Source organism: Thalia democratica, chromosome 4 (assembly GCF_965202585.1).
Source record: "Thalia democratica chromosome 4, ktThaDemo2.hap1.1, whole genome shotgun sequence".
NCBI lineage: Eukaryota > Metazoa > Chordata > Thaliacea > Salpida > Salpidae > Thalia > Thalia democratica.
Window position 1 is genome coordinate 72,325,315 of NC_139168.1, and position 26,592 is coordinate 72,351,906.

Consider the following 26,592-nt stretch of genomic DNA (forward strand, 5'->3'; position numbering starts at 1 on the left):
ATTGTAACAAAACAAATAAAAGTTGGAACTATTTACAAACTAATTAAATTTAAACAAACAACTTTGTATTCAGAAATTATATCTCAAGTCTTCGTAGCTTTAATCTGTTTTAAAGTAAAGTACAAAAATTTAAATTCTATAGTTTTGTTTAAAATTTAAAACTTGTTTTTCAAAAAGAAAGACAAACGTTTTGTCAATTATTTCTCATATTACTCAGCAAATCAATGAAATTTTCTAATTTTGCATAAGTTTTTTTTTCAAATAAGTTTTGTTTTAAAAATAAAATCTCTACTTTGTCATGTATTTACTGTACATAGACTCATATTTTAGCTTGCTTTGATAACGTTTTAAAACCTAAGATTAAAAAAATCATATTCTCTTTCACCGTAAAGGTTGTTTTTTCAGGTCATTTTACGTAATTATGGGTCAGGTAACTGTAGTTAAGTTCTTCTAAAAATGAAATAGTCAAGCAACTAGTTTTCATATAATTTTTAGTTGTTTAGAAAAAAAAAATTTGAAAGTATTAATTGTCAATTTAACATAATTTTAAGTTGTATTAAGAACATTTAAGTTATACTTTGTTTTATAAAGATAGTAACAACAAAATATGAAGTTTATCTTAAATAAACGGCTTATGTATGTCAAAGTTAATAACGACAATAAAACATCAGTCTTTTATACAAAACTTAATGCAAACAGATGTAATGCTAATAAAAAACAAAAGTAATAGTATACGATTTGTTTAATTAAGAAGGTTTAAAAACCGATAAAAAAGTTGTTAAGGATAAAACAAACAGTATTTAAAGTTCATATTGCTCAAATTTAGTTGAAAAATTGGCATAAGCATTATGCTAAAATGAAAGTATAATTTAAAACGTTATGATTGTCACAACCTAAAAAAGTTGTTTGTAGATTAATGTAAACAGATGGTCAAGTTGTTGAGAAATTGAAACACACTTTGCTTAATTGAGAAAGTTTTGAAAGTGACAAAAGAGTCGTTGAGGGTAAAACAAACAAGTTTGAGCTGTGACATCCCCTGTTAAGACGTTTAAATGATCAAGTAAAAGAACAAAGTGTTTAGAGAATTTTTTCCTAATCTGATGTATATATTAAGTTTTTTAATTTAAGCATTAAATTCTATGTAAGTTTTACAATAAATCGACGGTTTACCTTCATTCTTCAGTGCTTTTCAGTTATCAGATGCAATTTAAGTTTTAGTTAAAATAAGTTAATGCAAAAACTTTGTAAAAAATTGTTTAAAAACCTGTTTTATCACCTTTCCGATAGTTTACTCAAACATGAACAAAACGATTTGATACTTATTTTATCAACAAAACTGTTTTATTTATCCTGTATTTTAGTTTTTTTACAACAACTTTATTGCAAGATCGGCTTTCACCGCCGATTTAAAACGCGCCGAAATACGAGAGAGGAACGGATTGTGAGAGAAGAAGGTTGTAATTTGGTCGATTGGTGGCGGTAGAGAGGATTTCGCTTCATTACAATGTTTCGTTGCTCAGGTGTAAGTTTAAGTTTCAGCCCTTACGTTGTGGTTTTAGTATTTTCAGAAGTTTATTTTAGAATTTATTATTTCGTTTCTTACTTTGTTATTTATCCGTTTTGTTTCAGCTCTTGTACTAAGGCTTAGTTTTTCCAGAAGTTTATTTCGAGAACTTTTATACCTTTTTAAAACTACTTTTAGATTATATTTTTTTTTAATAAATGTTCTATTAACTCTTTATTATATAGTTGTACATTGTTTTGTTTTTTTTTGCAAGTTTAAAAAGTTACAGTTTTATTACTATAGTATCAGTTTTTTCAGAAGTTTATTTAAAACAATTTTACAGAAAAAAGTTTTTGTTAACTTTAAGCTATTATATTGTTACATGTTAATAGAGGTAGTTTGAGTTTTTTAGTTACAAACAATATCAATAAAATAACTAATTTAATTTAATTTGAGCTTAAAAACAGCTAAAAATTTCATGTTTATATAACTTAAAGAACTGACAGTGTATACTTAAAAAACATTACTAAATGATTAAGCCAACATTTTTTAATTACAAACAATGTTTCAGTTTTTTTTAATAAGAAAGTTAATTACTCTAACTGGTAATTATGATAACTTTTCATTCATAAAAAGCGTGTTTATGTTTATGTTTGAGTAAGCCGCCCTAGAGGTAATAGACGCGGTTTTTGTTAAGTAAACTTATTCGTATCCTATTTTTGTAAAATTTTGTTTACGTTTTAAACTTGCTTTTTTATCATAAACAAACTTCGATAATATCAAAGAGAAAAAAAGAGGTTGTATTTATTTTGTATTTAAAAAAATTGTAGCTTTTATTTTTGTTATAAACTATTAAGTTCCTGTTTAACCTAAAATAAAAATGATGAATGTCTTTAATGAAGTTTTTTGATTTAGCTTTTGTAATTAAACATAAATAATACTTAAGTTTCGATTTGCTTAAACTAGTTCAGCTTTAATAATATTGTTAGAGAAAGATATTCTACATTGTCTATTTTCTAAAAAATGTAAACAAAACATATTTTGTTAAAAAAAGTATTTTTTCATTTCAAAAATATATTATAAAGACTATTATGCTTAATTTTTTTAACTAATGTTATTATTACTTGTAAATATTTTTTTATTCACAAATTGTTGTCCTAGATTTAAACAAAAAAATTACAGTCTAGTAATCAATTAAAAAAATATTTAAAATGGTTACTTGATTTTAAACCATATTTAACTACATAGACTTGAGATTTATTATCCGAATTCAAAGTTGTTTGTCTAGAATTAATCAAAGTGTAATTGTTAGAATTCCACTTGCGCAACCTTTTCAATTAGCGAAGTTTAAATTCCTAGTTCAATAGCTGATAGCTTAGTTAAGCTCTCAGATTTCGTTAACACTTTTAAATTCTTTTTAACCAAACTTTACTTTTAACTGTTAAATTGAGCATTTTATGGTTTTTAAATGTGTGCTCTTTTTCGATAGTAATATCCAGTTAAAGTTTAACTATTCTATAAGTTAAACAGTATTATCAGTTTATACATAAGTATATTTTGAATTTTTGCTTGGTATACATAGTAAAATTTAGTTTTAGTTAAAGTAAAAATTATACTGTCTAACAAAAGGTTATTGTAACTGATTACCAGATTAATAATGAACAAACTGTAAATTAAATAAAAAACCGAACATACACATAATATTGGAGAAAAAATTCATTAGCTCTTAACACAAAAACAAAAATATGACGAAACCAATCAGTAAAATTTATACATTATTGACTATTTTTCTTACGTCACAAATAATTTCAACTTTTGCAAAGTCCTATTCAAAACGAGCTGTAATGTTCAAACTAGAAACAAATAATTGTAAAGAGACGGCTCTTCATGAAAAAGTCTCAGAAGGTCAAGTGATACTGTCAGCAACTGTTAAAAACTGTAAGGAGTTAAGGGCTAAACCATATTCGTGTAATTTACAGGTTTGTAGAATCTATTAAGTTTTATTTTTGCATGTATTAAGAATCTTTGAAATCTCAAAGTTACTTTAATGTACAATTTTATAGTTTTTATTGCTTTCTATGGTAACTAAGTTATATTTTTAAACTTATGTAACTACTAAAACTATTATGTATAAAAGTGTAGGTTCAATCTTTATTATCAACACTATACAATTTGTTACATAACTACTTAGGAAATCGCTTAGTACAAAATATCATAACACGAGATAACACATAGATAGTTCACAAGATATGAATTATTGATAATTAACTGAAACTGTGGTTAGCTATACAAATGCTAAAATATAAAGTGTATATAAGTTAATTTAGACAGCTGCTTTTTTCATTATTTTTTATGAAATATTTTGATTGACGTTACTAATTAAGGTATGGCGGGTGTTAAAAGGGGAGGACAGACTTCAAAACATTACAACGTATGAGGAAGAATTGGTGTTTCTTCCGACAATAAGTGTAGAAGTTGACGGTTTTGGAAGCAAAAAATTTTGCAACTCAAATGTTAGTTCAGAAAAAAAAATCTTCCTAATGTAATTAAATTATTAAGGTACAAAGTAGTTTATTTTAACAATTAAATTTGTTACAATAAAGTAAAACAGATTACTTTCTCGAAGATATTAAATTTAAAATTATTTCAACAGTGATATCTTTTGAGATCTAAGCTTAATCTCAAAGGTTACAAATAAACATTTTATTGTATCCGTTATTCGTAAAAATATTTTTCTTTTTAGTTTTTACTACAATAGTAGTTAAACCAAAAAGCTTATTGAACATTATTCATTGTTTTATTAAACAAATAGGCATTATCACACTCCAAAATTTTTAACATAATTGTAACTACAATAAACTAACAGGTGACAAAAGGAGACACTAAATTATTTTTTATGAAAATATTCAACAACAAACTAGTTTTGACTCAATCACCAGTGCACATTACAATTGAAAATATACAAGATGTTGACAACTTAGTTGCAGGTTTATTTATTTGATATGTATTTTAAAACAAATTAAGAAATAACTATTTAATTTAATTACCGGTAATAATAGCAACTTAACTTTTAGTTAAATAAATATCCATGTAAGAATTGGTAACTTTTAGAATACATAACATATTATATAATATATCCATTATATATAATATAATATATTATTATTTATCCATACCCTTAAGAGGCGAAAAAGTATAATTTCTTACAATATTATAATCTATATTTAAAAAATATTTTTTTAATATTATTATAATCTCATCATAACTTGTTCACAATTTCCGGCTGAGCTTTTTTGAACTTATTTGGCTTGAACTTGAAAATACATATTATGATACAAATGATAACAATCTAATGTTTTCATTTTGTCACGCACGCGTGTCCTTGTTGTCTGCTGGTTTCCGGTGTTAGTGACGTCACAAAGCAAGATTTTCGCGCCAACTTTACCTAATAACATGTTGTGTTGCTGCAAATAAGAAAACGATGAACAATCTTGTTAGCAGGCGTCAATTTAAAGTTGTTACTGTTTTCTGTATTGTTTGGAGTTTGACATAATTTCATGATAAAATTGTTGGTGACATCTTTGATACTTTCTGCTACATTGTGCAGATTGTCTTTTTTTTTTTGAAAAAAATTTGCGTGACGTCAGCATACTGAATTTATTACCTTTATTTTATAATTTATAAAAAATGCTTTATAAAAGATAATTGGAGTATTTTGTTTGCCTTACGGTTTTTAATTACTGTTAAAGTTTTTGTTTAAAACAAATGACTGATAATATTATTTAAAATATTTAAGACTCCGTCTTTTACAAAGTAAAAATCAAAACAGTTAATAACCTTAAATATGAAACCCTGTTTGTTATACACTACAATTAACTACTAAAAATAAAATGTATTTACCTAATAAATTATCGCAAAGTGTTAATAAGCTGAAATAAATAAGTTATTTATCATTTGCATTTAATTATGTAAGACCACACACTTAGTAAAAAAAAATAATAACTGTCTTTTTTTGACAAGTTCAACCGCTAAACTTCTAATTGCAAATTAGTTCTAGAAGCTAGGCAGTTTAGATAACATTTTTAGTTGAACAAAGCTGGTTTAGCTTGTTATATAAGGTATCTATAAAATTAGTTTTCTCTAAAACCTTAAAAGTAATTTTGAAAAAGTAAAGTTTTTGTTTTTTGTTATGTATCTAGCACAATGAATGAGATTTTTTTATCTTTGCCAACTTAACATCTTTTAGTTTTAAAGTTTTACCAACTTAATTTTAATTTCCTTAGTTATTCATTCGATGGTAAAAAAATACTTAGATACTTTCTGTTAATACAGACCAACCTTAAAATAAAGCTAATATGATAAAAAAACTAGCTTAAAACATTTTTAATTAGTTGAAATTCAGTTTTAGTTATTTAGTTCTCTTGTCATTTAGCTTTTTAAAAACTTTTCTGTATAAGCTTATTAAAATAAATCCATGTCAAGTAGATTTCCTATTAAAATAATAAATCAAGAGAACTTAGTTTTAAGTATGTTTTGACAGACGTACTTACTCAAGTTATTTGGTAAAGATTATCTCTTTTGAACGCTATTCTATCTGAATGACAAGCTTAAACTTTGCTTGAAATGCTTATTTCTTAATAAGCGTCTTTATTTGTTTAATAAATTTAAGTTAGTTAAAGCACATAAATGTTAGTTGGACAATAGGGTTTAGTAAAATCAATTAAAAAATTGTTATACACTAGAATAACTGTAAATTCATAAACTACTTATGAAACGGTGCTTTTTAAAATTTTATTTGATTAATTTCAATTTTTAAACTGTTTTACTTGCTTGAATCGCCTTTTCGGAAAATCTTAAATATTTTAACTATGATTATTAGTTAGTTAAACTTAAACAATAAGTTTATGATATTTATGCATTTAATATTAAACTTGAATCTTTAAGTAATGTTAAAACTCTGATTGTAATTTTATAAAGACTTTGACTAATAACCTTATAAAAAGGTAAATTATCTTTGTGATTAAGTTTACAGTATAGCTAAATGTGGTTCAAATGATATTCTATAACTATAATATTCTATAATATAATTCTATATAATTATGTTATTACTAAATATTTCAAAAATATTATAAAAATTAAAACTACAAAGTAAATATAATGGGCAGTAGGCTTTAATTTTATATAATACGTTTGAAAACGTACATGACATTCAAACTAGCTAAAGTATTAAATTCAAATAGTACATAAAACTATTTTTTTTATAAGCCGACATATGTTAGTTATAACTTTTAGTTTGAATGCCTTGGTATAAAAAATTGTAACAACAATTAAGTACATATAAGATAAATGTAACATTCATCAATCACATAGCATGTCTTAAGCTACTGTATGACAAAGACTATTTAAATTTAGTAAAGAATAGGTTTGAAGACAAAAACGTGTTAAAAGATGCAAAATTTAAATTGTATTAAAGTTTGAACAATAGACTTTCAAAATATTTAGAATACTTAAGTTTCGTTTCAACAGCTGTGTTATATGGACCTAACCTGTTATCAACTTGAATTATTATGTTTTTTCGCATTGTGTTAAAAAGCTTAAAAGGAAATATTGTGTAAAGTATTACTATAAGCCCGTGCATTAAATTAATTTATTTACTGAATATCGACCATAATAAAAATTCCAACAAGAACATTTTTCACTTGTATTTTTTGTGCTTAAAACTTAAGAATTTAACAAGTTTGTATATGATGTCCTGAACTCAAAACTTTAATATTCTACTAAAACATAAGGAGTAATTGTTTTTCGAAACAAATCATTTGTGAAACACTTTTACCTGAGAAATAAAAAAAAAACATTATGACAACAAATTTATTTTTCCTGTACAACTTGTGGTTTTATAGTTGAAATTTGTTTATTAGACTTAAGCATATTGGATTATCATTAAGTTATTGTATAAATCCTATTTCCTTTTATATCCCAAATTTTAAGATAACTGTAGTGAATATTTATAAAATGGATTTATAAATAGGTATATTATTTTGTATATATCCTAAAGAATTTTACGCTTACTAGATATGAATTATTAAGTTTATATGTGTTAAGATAAAGTCCTTAAAAAAGTTCCTGTAAAAAATAAGTTTTAACGTGTAAAAAATTTTTACAAGCTATACTTTTATTTAAACTTAAATATTTTAATTAAAATGAAACCTTAAACTTTTCAAGTGACCTAATACTTTTTCCTTAACCTTCTAAATAAAAGTAAAAATAAATTTCAGGCCTCCAAGTTAACGATACAAATCAGTTTTTAACAATAGTTTCCTAAGAATATAACATTCAATATGTTTGCTAAATGTATAAAAACAAAAAAAAATCTTATTTAGGTATAAATAATTTTGGTTAAAAAAAAGCTTAACTTTTCAAAGTTAATTAATCGTTGTTGCTTTGTTAAGTGCTTCGGAATGTAAGTAACATTAAATTCTGACCTCCATAGTTTACAAACATTATCGTTTACGAATCAAATTATTAGCCGTTTGAAATGTAAGTAAACATGTCAATTATGTTTAATGTTCCAATAAGAATGACAAACCGTTTTGAAGATAAAAGCTTTAACCAATTTGTCTGACAAATCCCCTTCAATTATAGACTAAACTAACTTATACTTAAAAACTTCCTTTTATTTTAAAAACAACTAAGCTACTTTACAAGGTTTTTCAAATTAAAACTATCCTAATTGACTACGAACTTAAAATTGAAATACCAAAGTTTAAACAAAAATTTTAATAATGGCTTTTATGTTAAATGAATATACAACTTAGAAAATTTTGTTAAATACGGTATTTGCTGATTATCGTATTTACTTGACTGTTCTTATATGTGTGCTAGTATATGCTAATATAAGCTAAAAGGTTATTCTAAAATAAGTTTAAAATTTATTAATTAACAGTGTAAAAGTTTTGTAACAGAAAAAAATATGATCTTCAAAAAGTTTATACCTCAAATAATTACGTATTATGTGTGTTTAATAAGTAGGGTAAACTTAATATATTACATATGTGTTTTATATTTGAGGAGTTTTATATAAATTAATTTAACAAATGTATGTTTATGAAAAATTAAAAATTGGTGAATTATTTTAGTTATTTAAAAATAATTTAAATTTTTACTCTAAATTGCACTTCTATCTGTACTTTACATCACCATTAATAAATTTATTAACAAAATTTTGATTCTAAAATCTAAATGATTTTTATTACTATTTAAACAGATTAAAATTTTTAAAACACTATATCATCTTTAAAATGACTATTAATTGAAGTTTAAATTGTAATTAGTTACAATTAGAAATCATTATTAAAATAAATTTAGTTATTAGTTTTTATCTGAAACATAAAAAATGTCAAAATAGTTATAAAGTCTTATAAAAAGTATTTTATTAGCATGTATAAAGTAATTTTAGTTCAAACTTTTGATAAAATGTTTAAATATTAAAAAGAAATAAATGCGTAAGATAAAGATTAAGTTTTAAATACGTTTATTTTAATTAATATTAACTGAATTGCTTTGAAGGCAGTTTTCTATTAAGTGGTTATACAGAAGCACTCTGGTGAAATTTATGTTTGAAGTGTGGTCATTTATGTCATTTAAAGTTGTGACTAATCTTCTAAGACGCGTGCCAAAATATTCCTTTGAGTCTTTCATGAAATATTTTAAATATTATGTTTGAGAGAACGCATATACTGCAATGTACCAGGGCGAAACATACAGGCGTTGTAACAAAAAATCCAAGTATACAGTTTAAATAGATTTTGTGACTTCAAATACTTATGACTGTGTAACTCTAAATAACTTATTTTTTTACGAATATATACTTCACTGAACAATGTTTGGATATATTACAATAAATAAATAAACTTTATTACTATTGATAAGACCTTTTTTTTTATTATGTTTTGAACTAGTGTTTTTAACTTGAACTTCTATATTTTTCACAAACTTAGAAGTAAAAATTACTCTCAACTAATTTAGCTCTTAAAAGCACCGGTCTGTAATGTACATTAATAAAAGGCGGGACTAATTAAATTAAACTGAGTAGCACGGTAATTATGTGAAGCTTAAATGCAATTAAGCAGTGTGAAAATTCACATGTTTTTATTAAATTAGCACGTAAAATACATAGGTTCGACAGTTGGTTTATTTTTTTATACTTAATGTTAAACTAAGTCTGACTAAACTATAAAGTTTTTGACAACTTTTCTTTATGATTCTAGCTTGAGTAAGCTTTGTGAAAAACAATTCAACAAAAAAACTATTAGCTTTTGTATTAAAAATTTCTTTTTTCGAATAAAATTTAACTTCTACTGTTCATTTTAAAACGAAAACTAACTTAAGCAAATTTTATCGCAAAAAACTGATAAGAAAAAGCTTACTCGATACATAATCAAATACTTGTATGCATTTGTACTGGAGTACTACAAAAAGGGCTTTTATTACATCATTTTACTGCAAACTTTTTACTAAATCGCTGTTTTATCACTATATTGCGTGTAAACAGCATAATATTACCAGACATAATGTAAATTTTAAAAAAAACTAAATCACTTTGTAGTAGTTAATTATTATACTTCAAAGAAAAGCATTTTCTCTTAGAACAATTTGCAATACTAGAAAACTTTTAAGTTTTTGCTGATAAATAGTAAATTTAATGGTAGTGCAATAAATTTTTTAAGCAAAAGCTTTGAAACTTCAAGCTTTCTTTTATTGCAATTTTTTTTGTGAAGTTACTTTCTATGAACATTAAATAAAATAATTATGTTTTTAATAGTAAGGAGTTTATTGAATAATTATATTCTAAAAGATTTTTTCAAATAATCAACTACAAAAAGCTGTTTTTGTTGTTAAAGTTTGTGGTTTTTATTGGTTAACAAATATATAAAAACAACAATGCTTTTCCTAAAATATAACTTGCTTATTTTAAAAAGCTTTTTTTTGTAAAATAGTGATTTTTCTTTTACAAAAATTCTCGAAGTTTCATGTGACAAATGCTTAACTGATTTCAACTTAAAATAATTCTTTTATCTGTTCATTGTACAAATATTGGAATTCCGTTGAGACCTAGTAAAAAACAATCATATCAAAAACATTCGTAAAAGCATTATTGAATTACTCAATTTAATCATTTAAAATATCAAATTAATCATGGTCACGCCCTAAACAACAATATTTTGTTTTTATATCTTCAATCAATTGTTTTATTTAAGTTGTTATTAAAATACGGCTTACCACTAAATCGGATGTTTATGTTTAAAAATCAAAGTTTTGCCCGCAACAAGCCACTAATTTCAATCGATTTAATTTTTACATAAAAAGCGGTTATACAAAATTGTTGCAATAATTTAATTTAAAAATTGTTAACCAAAGCGGTTTGTTATTAACTTTCCGTTGTTTCTTATACTGTTTCTTAAAAAAAGCTTATGTAATTTTTTAAACTAAATGTTTAGGAGTGAGTTTTTTGCAATATAACTGGAAAAATAACTTAATTTCTAATTTGTTTTCAATGCAGTTAAAAATTTTAAATTTGCAAGACAAATTAGATGTTGTCAAAAAAATTTTTGACTAAACTTAATAACGTCAACTTGATATTAACACTTTAATTTTACTTTAAGCTTACTCATTGTTGTTTTTTTGTAAGATAGTTAACTTGATGATACGTTTAGTATATTAAAAATCAGAACTTTTGTATAGTGAACAAATTTATAAATAATAAAATCATATAATACATCTAAACATAAATTAGTTTTTTTAGGAGATTTTTAATGTTTAACAGAGATCTAAATAATATATTTTTATCAAACTTATACCTAGGAAGTTTTTCATTATAGTACAACAATGTTAGTATTAATGATGAGAATAAGATTAAAAAAATAGAACCATCTAATTAATTTCAATAAGCTATAAATGTTTTAGGCAAAGATGTGAAGGAAAGACCTAAGAAGCCTGTAGGTTAGTCAAATTTAAAAAAAAGTTTTTAAACATCGCTATTCAAAGTGAAAATATCGTTTACGAAAAAAAGTAGATACTAAAGTATTTATTAATAAACAAAACAAGTAATTATTTTTGATTTATTGTATTTTTTGACTATACTGCTTTATTATCCCATACTTAATCTATAACTAAAAAGTTTCAAGCGTTTGACCTAGAAGTCTGTTTATTATCAAACATAAATGATTTATAACAGTGTAAGCAGTAAAGCACATACTAAACTTAAAATAAATTACTTTAAAATAATATTTTTATTAATTGTTAGGCTTTATCTATTTACTGTTTCGATGTTTTAAAACTAAATCGTTAATATATTTTAAAGCTTTAATAAACCTAAAACTTATAATAAACACTTTGTTTTTAAGAAAATAATTAATCTATTAAACAAACCTAAGCTACCAAAGTTAATCATTGTGAATAACTGAAATAACCAATTATTATTTTATAAGTTCATCTTAAAACATATTAGATTAAAAAATTAAAACTTTTCTCGTACATAATACTAAAGCTATAGTAATTTCTTCTTTTCAGATCCGTGTTTGGACGTTCTATGCGGTTACGGGTCGCGTTGTCTAGCAACCAACAAAATCCCTACCTGCGTCTGCCCCGTTACGTCATGTGATACTACGTTACAAACTATGACGTCATTATGCGGTTCCGACGGAGTGAAGTACGATTCAGAGTGCCACATGAAGCAAGCCCAGTGCCTGAAACAGATAAGAATAAAACAAGTTGACGAAAACTTTTGCAGTAAGTAGTTATTATTTCGTTATGTGTGTAATCGTTTGTGATTTTTCATTAGTTATCCAGTTTTTTATGTTGTAATCATTTTCACACTGATTAAGTAAACAAAAGTTAAAAAAAATCCACTAAAAATTTAACATGTTTTACACTGTATAGTAAATTCTTATAAAATCTTTAATTCTACTATATACCTAAACTTATCCAACGATGCACTGCATTTTAACGTTGATGCTTTTTTATTTTTTGTGAAGTTTAAGCTAACCTGTTTATGTGTTTGACAACTACTAAATGTTTAATATATTTATTTTTTTGGATAAATTGTTTAACATAAAGTGTTTCTTTTTTAAGTCTTGAAGTTTAAACTTTAATTTAGATGCTTTTATAGTTTTTGATAGGTTTTTAGATTACACAAGTTTCACATATAATACTTAATACAAACACAAATGTTTTTTATTATTAATTGCTGCTTGCTTGAGTGTTTGCTTGCTGTATACACACATGTTTTAATTTATTCACAGGAAATTTGTCAACATACCCACTTCTGTCAACCCTTATTACGTCATCAAAAGCTACAACTGTAGCTACTACGACCAGTGCTAGTAAGTTTTAGTGCAAAAAGAAATAGTTATAACTTTACTTTGTAGTTTCCAGAAAAGTATCTACATACGGAAATATCTTAATTCTTAAAATGTTTTGATTGGAGCTTTTTAGAATTTTCTGAGCTCAACAATAGTTTACTAACTGTTAGTTAAAAATTAAAAAATTCCATTAGCATCAAAGCAAATATTTAAAAAGTTAACGCTTCTTTAACTTGACTAATGTAACAACTTACAACAGCTTTAAAAAGTAGCAACAGTGCAGCTTTAAAAATGCTTGAACACTTTTAAAAATAAAACTGTTCATGCCATCAAGTACTAATTTTTAATTAGTGATTTAGTTTGCTTATGTGTCTTATAAGTCTAAAGAAAACACAACATAACTTGCATAGCTAGCTTTAATTTAGCCGTCAGGAGCCATTATTAACAATATTGTTATCAAATGTCTATCACATACAACATTTTTAACACCTTTAAATAGAAGATCAACACCTTTTGCATTTAAATCTGTTAACAAGTGTTTAAGGTACCTGTAAAACTCATAAACTATATTTTCACACCTCATTGCTTCTATGTTACTAACAATGCTGCAACCTAAGCCTAACATTTTGACGTCACAATAAAATTGCTGCAATCTTAGCAGAGTGTTTATTACGTCACAATGTAACGTACACCGGTGTGTAACAATTTGCATGACAATACACATATTTCTATCACCTATAAATGCGGTGTTTCGTTTTATTACATTCCACACTTTGACATTTCATTTGTGTGGTTTTACTGTAGCATACTCTGTGCAAACATTTTTAAACTTAACCTTAAACTATTATAAGTTCAATTAAGATTAATTGTTTAAAACTTTGAATAATGTTTTCACTTTTTTTAAACCTCTAAAGAAACTAATTAACTTTCAACATTTAATAGATACAGGCTTATTAGTTTTAAATATTTGTTCACATTTTACGAGTATTAACGTGAAATGCAATAAATTTAAGAAAACATAAATTTATACATTTTTAAAACGGTTATGTTGCTATTTTTTTTAAAGACCTAAATTTCTCACTTACATATTAAAGTTTTACTTGATATAAAATCATAAAACGAAAAAAACAAAAATATACTGAGTTTATATTGAAAACAAATTTTACTAAATTTGTTGTTAGAAAGCAATTTAAACTTTTATTTAAATTAAAATGTACATAACCTTATTTCACCTTACGTCGTAATAAATGCTTATAATTTTTTTAATAACACATTAAATGCAATGAAGTTCAAGTAAATAGTTAGGATCATTAATATAATAGAAAAATAGCTAAACGCTTTTACGAGATAGTTTTAGCTACATGAAAAACTTGAAATTTTTTTTGCAAAAAAAGCAATTACCATAACAAAGTTTAATTTAATTAGACTAGACATCATATCGCTTACTTGATTCTTCACAAACATTTAGCAATATAACGCTTATGTAGTTCTGTGTAAACATTTTACCGCTTATATACTTCTAGTCAAAAGTACGAATATTTTAACGCTTAGGTACTTCTTTACAAGCAAACAAAATTTTAACGCTTAGGTACTTCTTTAAAAGCAAACGAAATTTTAACGCTTAGGTACTTCTATTGAAACATGTGACTCTCCGTGCGGATGCTGTGAAGAGGAACAGATTGCTGTGGTTTGCGGAAGCGACGGTAGAAGTTACAAGAACAAATGTACATTGGAGCGTGAATCTTGTTTGGCGGGAACAAATGTTGACGTCATCAGAAACTCGGCTTGTGGTTGGTTGTTAAAGATATAAATACATTTTAGGTATTTTCTTTTCTTTTTTTAAATACAAAGTAGATAAATAAAAACAAAAATTTTGATTGACAAAAGTGATTAGTTCTTAGCAATAATATTTTAAGTACATTATTTTGCCTATAATTAGAATTTTTATTGTTTTAGTATTTATTGTTAATTAATAATACAAAAATTTTTTGAACAATTTTAATAATCAAACATAGTAGACACTGAGAATTAAGCTTTAATACTTTAATCTGGCAACAAAAAGTGATTATATGTGAGTACGTTAGTAGATGGTGTAACATGATTTAAGTTTGACTGCAAAGTTTTCATTGTAGTTTAAAACAAATTTAAACAGTTTAGATTTCGTATAATTATTAATCTAATTTAATTTTATTCGTGAACTTAACCTTTAAAGGTTCTCTTGTTTGAACTTATAAATTCGTGGTTTACACACTTTAGTTTTATTAAATTTGGTTTATAGTTATGTAACTAAGTTAAGTTCGAAGGCTATTAGTCAAAAAACTTGAAAAAAATATTTTTTGCATATTCTCAATTTTAATACTTCTAAAAGCAAAACGTGAAACACAAATGAAGTTGTAACTTTTTAATTAAAATTAATTTTCTTAAGCCATAAACTATGAAGATAAAACATTTAAATATGGGAAAGTTCTATTTTTATCAAATATTTTTAGTGTGAAACATAAATTTTACGGCATATTACTGAAGCTAATTATAAAATAAAGCAGTAAAACTTACTATGATCCTATATAAAGAGTTATCACAAAATTATTTAAACTTATAAAAGTATCAAAAAAAAGTACAAATAGTACTCAGCTATATAAACTTGTTTCAAACAACAACGTAATAATGAACCTCAGGCTTTCACGTGAGTACAGAAATTTATGGAATTCAAAGTACTTGTAAATAGCCGTCTATGTAATCTTGAGAAAACTGAAAGGCCTTGTTAACTTTAAAAAGAAACTTTTGGGTGGTAGAAAATATTTTAAGTCTGATCGATAAGGTTCCTGGAAAGTATTTTATTTCCTTTTTTTGTGTTTTAGTTTTTTGAATTTCAAATAGTTCAGATCAAAAAATTTGTATTATTAAACTACTTATTTCGAATTTTTTTCACATATGAAAAGCATTTTCTTATTGAAATAAAAACAATCAATTTCATAATCAAAATCATAGTTCAAAAATCTCATATGTTTCAAGTATTAAGCCTTTAAAAAAACTAAATTTATTAAGGGAAAATCCTACACTACAAGTTTATAATTTGTTTTGCTGTGTTTTTTTAGCAAATCTTAAAATCTAAATATTGTATAACGGTGAAGCGTCACACATGACGCTAATAATCGACTTTATTAATTTGTAACATCGTAATAACAATTTAGGTAGACTTGAAAAGTATACGTCTATTTTGAGCATTTCAATTTAATGAATAAAACTATTTTTTACACAGATCCTTGTGAGAAGTACAACTCAACAATAGATAAGTTCGTCAGAACCTGCCCTGGTGCTTGCAGTTTCGACGATCGGAATTCCCCAGTTTGTTGCAGCGACATCACGTGTCCAAGTGACGACGTCACGATTGTTTGTGGAAGCGACGGGAAAAATTATGAATCTGAATGCGCCATGCGAAAGTTTGATATATTTGTTGTAAATTCTTTAAAATTTTACTTTTCCTATAATTATTGTATAGTTTAAATCATATACCAGAATATTTTTTTTTCTACAACTTATTGTTCAAACTAGACTAAATGATGTTAAAGATATGTTTAATATGGTTTTTATAAAACTGTTTTTTTAAGTTTCTTTAAAGTTTGATAACAAATTGCTTTTGAAAACAATAAAAGTACAGACAAAGTATTACTTATCTTAAAGAGAAATTTCTCATTATGTTAACTTCTTAAAAGAAAAACCATCTAACTTTAAAGTTTAGCCATTAAAAAACTAAACTTTTTACTTATACCATTGATAAACATTTAAGTTAATGTACTTCACAGGGTTGCTTGTAAAACCGGTACAGAAATAAAAGCAATATCCAAGAAAGCTTGCGAACTTACAAAATGTTAGTTACCTTTAAAAACATGTACATTAAAATAACTTTTTCAAAAGCTAGTTAATTTGACGAGTTTAAGACAAAACATTAAACAAATTTTTCAGACAAATAATATAAAATACATATAGTTCTGATTTATTTTGTATAAAAATAATGGTAGCAAAAGATTTTTTTAAAATGGTTTTAAATTTATAAACGTTTTAGAAATACCACATGCTAAAATCATAAATGCTAAAACAACTTTTAACTTTATAAACTGTTTATACAGCGACAACATTTTTGTATGGAACCTTCAAAATAAAAGATGATGAAGAATTTGAAAACTTCGTTAAAATATTCTCCGACCAAGCAAACAAAGTAAATTTTAAGTGTAAATTGTTTAAGATAAATTACAATAAGTTATAATAACTGCATGACAATTACAGTGAAATAAAAAACAAACTTAGAGTGTTTTGAGTACTTGCTTAATGTACAAATTATTTATTACAAACTTTAACACAGTTATAATTAATCTTTAATTTTTACTATCGATTTAATCTTGACAATAAGTTATCATGTATATCTTATTGTGAAATTTATAATTAATCATTCTTAGCTTATCGTTTTTTAAAAATGTCAACTTTGACAAGAGTTTTATAACTTTTATTACTGTTTTTTGTTTGATAGGCAATGGTTTATTTTACATGGCTTTTAAAAGTTTGACCTTTTATTACCAGTTTTATTGCTTTCGGTTGTTAGTTTAACAATAGTTGTAAATTAAAAGCTCTCATGTTACTGCTTTTTTATTACTAAGTGTTTTCTAGAAAGCTTAGAGTATCGTATAACTTAATTATTAATAATTTTACTGAGTGTTTTATGTTTTTTTTCTTATGAAGTAATAGCCTAACAAAAAGCAATTTTCCAATTTTTTGATAATAGTTAACATAGAGTTACATAGAATAATGTATTTCAGGAACTCATAATGTCTAATAAAAAAGATGAAGCAATTAAAGATTTCCATATCGAACATGTAATGGACAAAACTGTGTTTCACTTCAAGTTAGTTTTTTTTAGAACTATGTTTATGTTCCGAAAGCTATAATTTGAAATTTTTCTATCAAGTTGCATTTTGTTAGATTTTTCAAAAATTGGCTTTTTCACCAAAACATAGCTAACTTAGTATTTATTGAATTCAACTGAACAAATTTTGTAATACATATAAAAATGACTTAAAAAATACTGAATTTTTTTTCAATAAATTTAAATCGTCTGTAAAAAAGACTGGCATTACTTAATATTTTATTTGTTAAGATTTATTATCGAAAGATTGCTAAAAGCCTTAATCATTAAAAAAATACACATGTATGCTTTCCAAATAGCCTACTAAAAATTGACCTACTTTTAAAGCAATCAATTAAAAATATATAAAACCATGTGCGTACATGAAAGAATATATGTTGTACATAAACAACGTCAGCCAAACATAATGTACGTTGTAATTTATTTCTTTTATATTGCAATTATATTGTTCTACATGATTTATTACACAAAAACACAGCTGTAATATTCAATCAAGTATTGTTGTTACATTCAAAAAGTGTTTAAAAATATATATTTAGTACGTTATATTAGCAAGATAGGTTTTATTATGAACTTAAACATCACTTTTGATAAAGTTTAAAATATACTTTTTGAAAAAAACTACCCACCTAACCTTATATTAATCAATTCAATGAAGTTAAACCTTTTTATTTTAAAGTACGTTCGTTAAAGGCCAGGCTCATAATCAAGTAAAAAAATGATATTACTAGTACAAAATTCATTGAATTTAGTTGTAAAATTCTAATATAAATTTGAATAAAATTACATTAAAATATCAGTAAGACACTTAAACAAAAATAAATGACTATCAAATGCACTAATCGTAGATAACATTTTAACCTTAAGAATAATTGAGTAACTAAGTTTTCAAGTTTAACATAAGATTGTTAACAAAACAAAATATTGAAGTAGATTAAAGTTTTGTAACATAAATGTCAAACTAATTTAATTTCACGGACTATTATACTAGTGTTTATTTACAATAAACTTTCTAATATGCTTAATTTCATGGGAAAACGTGGTTAATATTATTTTACAATGTAATTTGACGTGTAAACACAGCTAGAATATATTGAATGAAAATAAAAAAGCTGCTCACGCGCTGTTAGTACCAGACCAGTAAAAACAGTTTGTTGATTTTTATGTTTAATTAAATTGATATTCACGCACTACTAACGTTAAATGTAGTTATGAACTAAAAATACATAATTCATGTTTAAGATTAAGTTAGTATTGATTTTTATACGAGATATGAATTTAAAGTCTGACGAAATAAAAATAAAAATTTTCATATTTCCACAACCTGTTTAATTTATAAATATTTTTTTATTTTAAACAGTCCAGTAATAAACAAATTGATTTACGAAAAACCAGTACTTAAGATCTTTTTCTTTAAATATTTATATAAAAATTTGTTATATAAACACAGATAACTGACATTCAACAACATAAACAGTTCACGCTTGGCTAGCGTTGGTAGATTATTGTGTAATAAACATGCATAATTGATGCTTAACATTTACGTTTATCGTTCAATAAACCTATCGCCGTTTATTTATTTCTTTTTGGATAATTTACAAATATACAAATTATTTCGAGTGCACAATGTATGTTTTAAGTCAAACTTTGTTATAGTGATTTGTTGTTTTTGAATGGTTTTTAAATAGTGGAACACACACAAGTTAAAATTAATCAGGGTTCGGTGAACAACTTTGAGATTTTTTAAATTGTCAAACTAATATTTATTTATATTTAATAATAAGTTTCATGATCTTTTTTTCTGATTACACCATACATTTTTTATGAATATTTATTTAATACTTTTTAAATCGAACTTTACATTTTAAACGATTTATTTTTTACAGAGCTTCCGTAACGACATCTATGGTTCCGATCACTGAAACCTGGTTACCAGAAGACAGCTACAAGTGGGCCTACCAACGACTGTTTGACCCTAGCAACGGGGCCCTGGTTACAGTTGCTAGGAAGATGAATGTACAGTTTGTTGGTATAGAAACCAACTTGTACAACTTCTTCGTTGATGGTGAGATTTTTATTATTATTTTAAATACGATTCCATCTATAGATTTTTTTGCTTAAATAAGTAGTTTAAATGTAGTATTAAACTAAAAAGTAAACATTTTTAAGGTGATTTGTAGCCCTAAATTATTTCTTTTATCAGAAAAGCAAACGGTTCTAAAAAGTCTATTCGGATTGTAAAAATTGCTTAGAGACTTTTTTAAAATGACAAAATTATTTAAGTATAATAAAAAAATTTATGAAACTTTAAAACTTCTTAAAGTTTTTACTTTAGCTATATTCAACAAAATAATTTCTAATAAAACGCTTAGTTTTTTATTAAATTTTAAGTTTATGAATGACAAATAATACTTTACTATTTTCAACAGACACATGTCTCGACATACAGTGTGAGAAGCACTCAAAGTGCCAAATATTCACAACCGACTTTGGGGAGATGATTCCCACGTGTACCTGTGACGCAATACAGGACCCTGACAGGATCAAGTACGACCCGAAATGCTCCAAACTGGAAAAAGCCACTTTCGTCAACAAAGTCGATTTGAGGCGGGAAATATGTAATTCTGATGACAAGTTTATTTTTGCAGAGCCCTGCTTCGATGTTGAAGGTAAGTTAAGAACAAAAATCGGTTATTAGTTAGTGTAAATATTGGTATTTACTTTGATTAAGGTTCTCTATAGCGTTTTATATATGCACTTAAAAAACAAGGGTTGAATGAGTTTAACATAAACAATATAACTTCGTTTTTTTTAGTTGTTTAATAGTAAAGTTTAGCTCAACTAGATTTTGTTGATAAGTAAAGCACCCAAATTTTTTTATTTAAGGTGTTTATTTAACAAAAAAAAACATTTTTAAGTTTAATTTTTTTTTTCTATTAGATTTATCTTAAGTTGTTACTAAAGTTAAATAAAAACTATAATCAAACACAGAAACAAATAAATGCGAATTCAGCTGCAATGATGAAAATAGTCCAGTGTGTGGAAGCGACACTAAAACTTACAGGTTTGTCATTAAGTTAAATAATAGTTACTTAGATTTGAATGATAAAAGTTTGGAAATTTTTGTTCAAAAAGAGTGTATATGGTTAACAAAGCGTATACAACAATATATGAATTTTTGATTAAAGAAATACTACAAATCTAAACTTCTAGACTATGATAATGCTATATTTCCTATGTGTTATGTACTTCATCATTTATTAGTTTTTTCAACTATTGTTTTACCTAATTTTGGTAAATAAGCATCAAATTATATACTTTGAATTGCTTTAATGTACCGGTATTTGAAGAAAAAAAGTTTTATAATCAATTAGTTGAACAATGACAAATAGTAATTATAGCTTTCGAGGAAATGCTTTTACTTCATAACTGTTTAATAAAACCGACCTTTATTAGCATAGTTGTCAAAATAACTTTGAAATTGCAGTTAAGTATTTCAATGCATTTATGCTTTTACTATGCTGCGACCTTTAACCTTATATATTTCAATTAAACTCGTGCGCTGTAGTTCAATGTGACAGTTAAAAGTGTTAGAGTAAAACTTAAGTTTTAAATAAAAACAGGTCACTCAGACTTTTATTGTTTATTGCATTTTAAGTGTTTTATTTTGTTTATTTGAACATCATAGTTTTAATCTGTTTAAACTTCGACGAAGTTAATTTAAGGTTTGTTTTTAGAACTTGTGTTATGTTGAAAAAAGTGTTGGAAGTGTATATTTTATCTTAATATATTTAATCTTAATCAAAACATTTTACAACATACATATTTAGTTAAGCTTCCTCTATACGAACTTATAGGATTTTTCAACGAAAATTACTTACACAAATCATGATACCAAATAAGTTAAACATGTAAAATTTGCAGGAATAAATGTCAACTTGAACGATACAACTGTGAAAACGACAAAAATGTTGAAATACTTTCAAATAGCAGCTGTGGTAAGATTATACTTTATTATCTAAATACTTTACATATTCAACTACTTAACGTTAAATATACTACACTTGACTTATTACGGAGTGAAGGTTTTAGTAAGATAAGCTTCAAGTATTTTAGTGAAAAGCGTTTTAAATTTTAATATATTTAAACTATTTTAATCCTCAACAAATACACCATTCGATTTTCTGGGTAAAACTTTATTGTAATTGTTTTAACTTAACTAGTGAAATACAAATTTATTAAACGCTTGAAAACTACTTATAAAGTCTACGTATACTCTGTAGTTTTATACAAAGTTTTGCAAATAACTTTAAAAAATTAATTTAAAGTTATACTTTACTGTTATAAACCTAAACAAGTATGAATAGTTTAGTTTAAAAACTTATTTGATCTATAAAACTTTACTAAATAACGTTAGTTTTTGTCGGTATTTTTCTTTAGCTTTAAGAACTTTAGTTTTTTTGGTTACTCTACTGGTTTTTTTTCATTGTTTAATTGTTAGCAGAAAAAGGTTGTCAAGGATTAGAATGTCCGTTTAATGGAGTATGTGTTGATGGAAGTTGCATATGTAATGAGGTAAAAAAAATTGATAAAGTAGCATGTTTATCTCAATTGATATTTTTTTGTTATAAACATAAACTGTAGTATTTAGAAAATTAAACTTTACTTATGGAAGAAAAGTTAAAAAAATTTATTTAATTTATTTTCTAGCACTAAAATATCGTATGGTTTAACTTTGAAAAATACTGTTTTATATTTAATTGTCCAAATGATTTTAATTGTTAAACTAGTCTAGATAAAAATATGAAATAACAAGTCTTCATAAGAACTATTCAATCAATATAATATAAATTTTTACAATGTTTTTTCAATCTAATTATTTTTCAACTTTAAAAAGTCTTACTACTTTTTCAGTGTCCTGATGACCCGGATGCTGAACCAGTGTGCGGGAGTGACGGTGAACTGTATTCTAGTGAATGCCAATTGAAACTATACTCATGTGAGAACAGTATCCAAATTGAAGTTGATCCGGAGAAAGAATGTTTTGCAGGTCAGTTTAACAATTTTTTTAACTGGTATTAACTATGTTAAAATGTACGTTTGATAGTAAGATATTTTTTTAAATATTACGATCTTAAAAAACCTTAGGAACACGTCAGTTTTTTGAAATAATAGTTTATACTTTATTTAAATTTGTATCTAATCATAGTGTTATTTATTTTTAAAACTTTTTCAGTGTTCTATAAATGCTTTTGAATTCATGTAAATATAAAATGCATCAATTAAGCTACTTTTTAAATGATAAATTTACCTAGCATGGGCCAATTGCTTTTTATACCGTACTAACAACATTATGTAGTTAAACAATTAATTTAGTTGACATTTATTTAACATGCATTATAATTGACAGTTTAATTTCCAAACGTTTTAATTAATTCAACTAGGTTAGGTCAATTTAGTGTTATAAATTTCATAACAGTTTTTAGTTAGCTTTAGCTCCATTTAAAGCTAAAATATGTACCTTTAACTTATGTTTTTAAAGTTTTTCATACAATGTTTAAACTGTTGTCTCTTTTCATTTTCTGTTTTCTTTTTGTAAAATAGCTTAAAGGGTATCAATAAGTGCCGCAATATTTAATAGAATTTTGTTTAAACAGACATACCAGGCACATGTGACGACTATCATAAAAAGTATAAATACGAAAAGTTATATATTATAAGTGTAAGGATAGTTTTTACAAGGTACTAACACTCGAATTGTAATAAACAATTAAAACAGGGTCTTCAGCCTCGGGAGACGACTATCCTGATGAAGATTATTACCCTGATGAGTATGAAGATGATAAATGCGAAAATTGTCAGTTTGGAATTTGCGAGCTGATTGATGGGGAGCATCAGTGTTTCTGTGGTCACGGATGTCAATTTGAGTGAGAACAAGTTAAATTTATCTTGATTAAAAGTATTACAAAGTTTAAAATATCAACTGTATATGTTGTATCACGGATGTCAATTAGAGTTAGTTTCATTGGTACATTTTTCTTAACTACATGTACAACTGCTGAATTTAAAAGAAACTTTTAGTATTTTCTAGGAACTTGTAATCATTAGTTACTTATCTTAAAACACTAGTGGACTAGTAGATTTTCTATGAATGCTTCCTTTTAAAAGATATTAAAACTTATTTATAAAACTATAGCAATATATATTATTAAAAAATATTAAAGTATGAAAAAAAAATAGTTACTACTAAAATAACTAGATATTATAAAGAAAAAACGAACGCTCAAGCATTTATAATGAAAAACTACTAGCTTTTTTTAATATTTGCACAAAGTTCTGTTTAAAATCAAATCAAAGTTTAAAACAGGAAGTTCTTTGAGCATAGTAATATAAAAATAATGTAATGCTAGTTTATTTACCACAAGTATTTAGCGTTAAATTTTTATTTTACTTTTTCAAATACTTTTAATTAACTTTTCCCACTGATGAAACTTACTTGGTGATGATTGATTAAACTTAAACAGCTTTTAACTGAAAGTTTTTATATACATTTTTAAGAGAGATAACTTTTACAAACTTATTACAAAATAAAAATGTGGTTTAATAAAAATTTTTATTTAAAGTATTTTCAAACCACGAACATTTTAAAGCCTGATTTTTACTTGTAGAAATCAATTATACATGCCTGAATAAAGTTAATAACATTAATACAAAAGTAAAAGTACTGATGATTAAATCAAAATGACTAAAAATACGGATTATAATACTTATAAAAACTAGCTATATACATGTCTGAATATAGCTAATGACATTTATACAAAAGCATAAGTACTGCTGATTAGATCAGGTTGACAAGAAAATAGGGATTAAACTATTTATACATGCTAAATAGCTTCATAAAATTTGAACTACTCTAAACCTTTTGCTAGGCACTTTTAAGAATAAGAAGATTGTCAAAGTTTAACGCTCATTATAAAACATCAAATAGTTTTGAAAGTAAAACTATTAGTACCAAATGATGTTCAGTAATCTTCCTCAAATTGAAAAACAACATGTAACTTCTATAAAATATCTAAATGTTGTACATTGAACGATAAAAAAGGTTAAAAAACTTGGTCTAAGGAACTTCTAACGAAAAAACTCTTCAGATAAAATTTGTATAATAGCTTAGTATCATTTCTTTATATAACTATTACAATAGTATATAACTTCATATCACTCTATGACAGTTAACTTAATATACTAACTACACTACAAACAGAGATGAAAACATTGTTTGTGGCAGTGACAACACAACTTACAAGACAACGTGTCACCTGGACAAGTCTTCGTGCGAGAAAAATGTCAACATAACTGTAGCTTACGAGGGTGAATGTAGAAATGACACAGAAAGTGGTTAGTTACGTGTATAAGATAAATTTAGTTTATTGACAACAAAACTAATTCAAGTTAATTAAAACAAAATGAACAACAACAAATGTTTTCAAACCATTGTAATTTTTAAATATTTTTTGTTGGGTTTTTTTTTTCAGAGAAAAATAATAAAGTCAGTTCTGTTAAAGTGTTTTTGTTTGCTCCAGTAATTGCTTCGAATTAAAAATAGGTCTTATAGTATTTAGTTCTTTTGAAGTTATATTAGCAATATCCTAGACATTTTAGAGAAATGGTCAGGGATTTTTGTTATTTTTAACTTTGATCGAAATATAAACCTTGTGTGACGTAGTTTTCTTGAATAAAAGTTGCAATTAAATGATGAGAAAATTAAAGAAAATAAATTTGTGCTTATATAAGCAGTTGATAAACTCGTTTAAAATTAAAGCTTAACTTCTCGTATTTTAAATTAAATTATGACATTCTTATACAAAAGATTCTTGTATATTTACAGCAAATAAAAAATTTTAAAAAACCATAAAAATATCCTTAACTATAAAAATAGATTTGAAATTATTTGTGTAACTAAAATTTAAAGTACTCTTAGAATTAAAGTTTTTAAACCTTTTAAAGTTCAAGTTTACTTAAAATTTTATAGAGAAAATAAACTTTTTACAAAACTTAAGTCCAAACGCAAAGCTCTCAAGTTTAAAATCAAGTACAGCACTGTTTACAATTGAAACTAACCCAAAGTAAGCCGTGAAATTCATAAGTGCTTTCGAAAGTTTAAAATAGGAAGCGTTAAGTAAATGACTTATAAACACAATAGCAATTGAATTTGCTACACTTAGTTAGACAATGAATTTTGAAATCTAACTTTTTTTCGGAAAAGGTCAGTCAAAAGTAGCAAATTTACACATATGAAAAAATAGTTAAAATGTCATTTTATAAATAACAGTTTCAAATTTGTTTCTATGTTTAGTATTGAATAGTTATATACATACTTTTACAAGTATTTAAACAAATCTTTAAGTTCATGGTTTATTAATATATAAGGTTTTTTCACTTTAAGATGTTTATTTTTAAGCTAAGGTTGCATATTTAAAGAAATTAATATTAGTTAAAGTACACAAATAATTTTTCTATTTACCAAATAAAGTTCGTAAAGTTATCTAAACAAAAAAATACTGTTTTAAAGAATAAAAGTACTTTATTTTAATTTAATGAAATATGTAATAACATTTAACTATTAACGACTTTTTTTAATATCATTCTAACAAAAATGTACCATTTAGTTTAACCACAACATAATTAATAAAAAATATAATATTTGAAAGACATTTACATCTAAGTTTATTTATTTTTTTTTAATGTTACCTATACTTTCAACAATTTTTAAACACTATATTTAATTTTGTTCTTAATAAAATTTTCCAATA

At 25.0% G+C, this 26,592-nt stretch overlaps 1 protein-coding gene across 1 annotated transcript in view; it reads left to right on the forward strand.

The window, feature by feature from the left end:
- The first annotated feature begins 3,218 nt into the window (after positions 1-3,218).
- Positions 3,219-26,592, forward strand: part of LOC145833631 (agrin-like) — a 40,751-nt gene continuing 17,377 nt past the window's right edge. Inside the window, exons 1-19 of the mRNA XM_082940778.1 lie at positions 3,219-3,483; positions 3,889-4,017; positions 4,371-4,491; positions 11,468-11,503; positions 12,074-12,292; positions 12,805-12,885; positions 14,490-14,654; positions 16,124-16,304; positions 16,668-16,732; positions 16,992-17,080; positions 17,676-17,761; positions 19,669-19,847; positions 20,212-20,451; positions 20,774-20,846; positions 21,707-21,780; positions 22,287-22,357; positions 22,697-22,832; positions 23,562-23,709; positions 25,044-25,177. Of these exons, the coding sequence (XP_082796904.1) occupies positions 3,250-3,483; positions 3,889-4,017; positions 4,371-4,491; positions 11,468-11,503; positions 12,074-12,292; positions 12,805-12,885; positions 14,490-14,654; positions 16,124-16,304; positions 16,668-16,732; positions 16,992-17,080; positions 17,676-17,761; positions 19,669-19,847; positions 20,212-20,451; positions 20,774-20,846; positions 21,707-21,780; positions 22,287-22,357; positions 22,697-22,832; positions 23,562-23,709; positions 25,044-25,177 (2,461 nt within the window). The 5' untranslated portion in view covers positions 3,219-3,249. The remainder of the gene's footprint in view (positions 3,484-3,888; positions 4,018-4,370; positions 4,492-11,467; positions 11,504-12,073; positions 12,293-12,804; positions 12,886-14,489; positions 14,655-16,123; positions 16,305-16,667; positions 16,733-16,991; positions 17,081-17,675; positions 17,762-19,668; positions 19,848-20,211; positions 20,452-20,773; positions 20,847-21,706; positions 21,781-22,286; positions 22,358-22,696; positions 22,833-23,561; positions 23,710-25,043; positions 25,178-26,592) is intronic.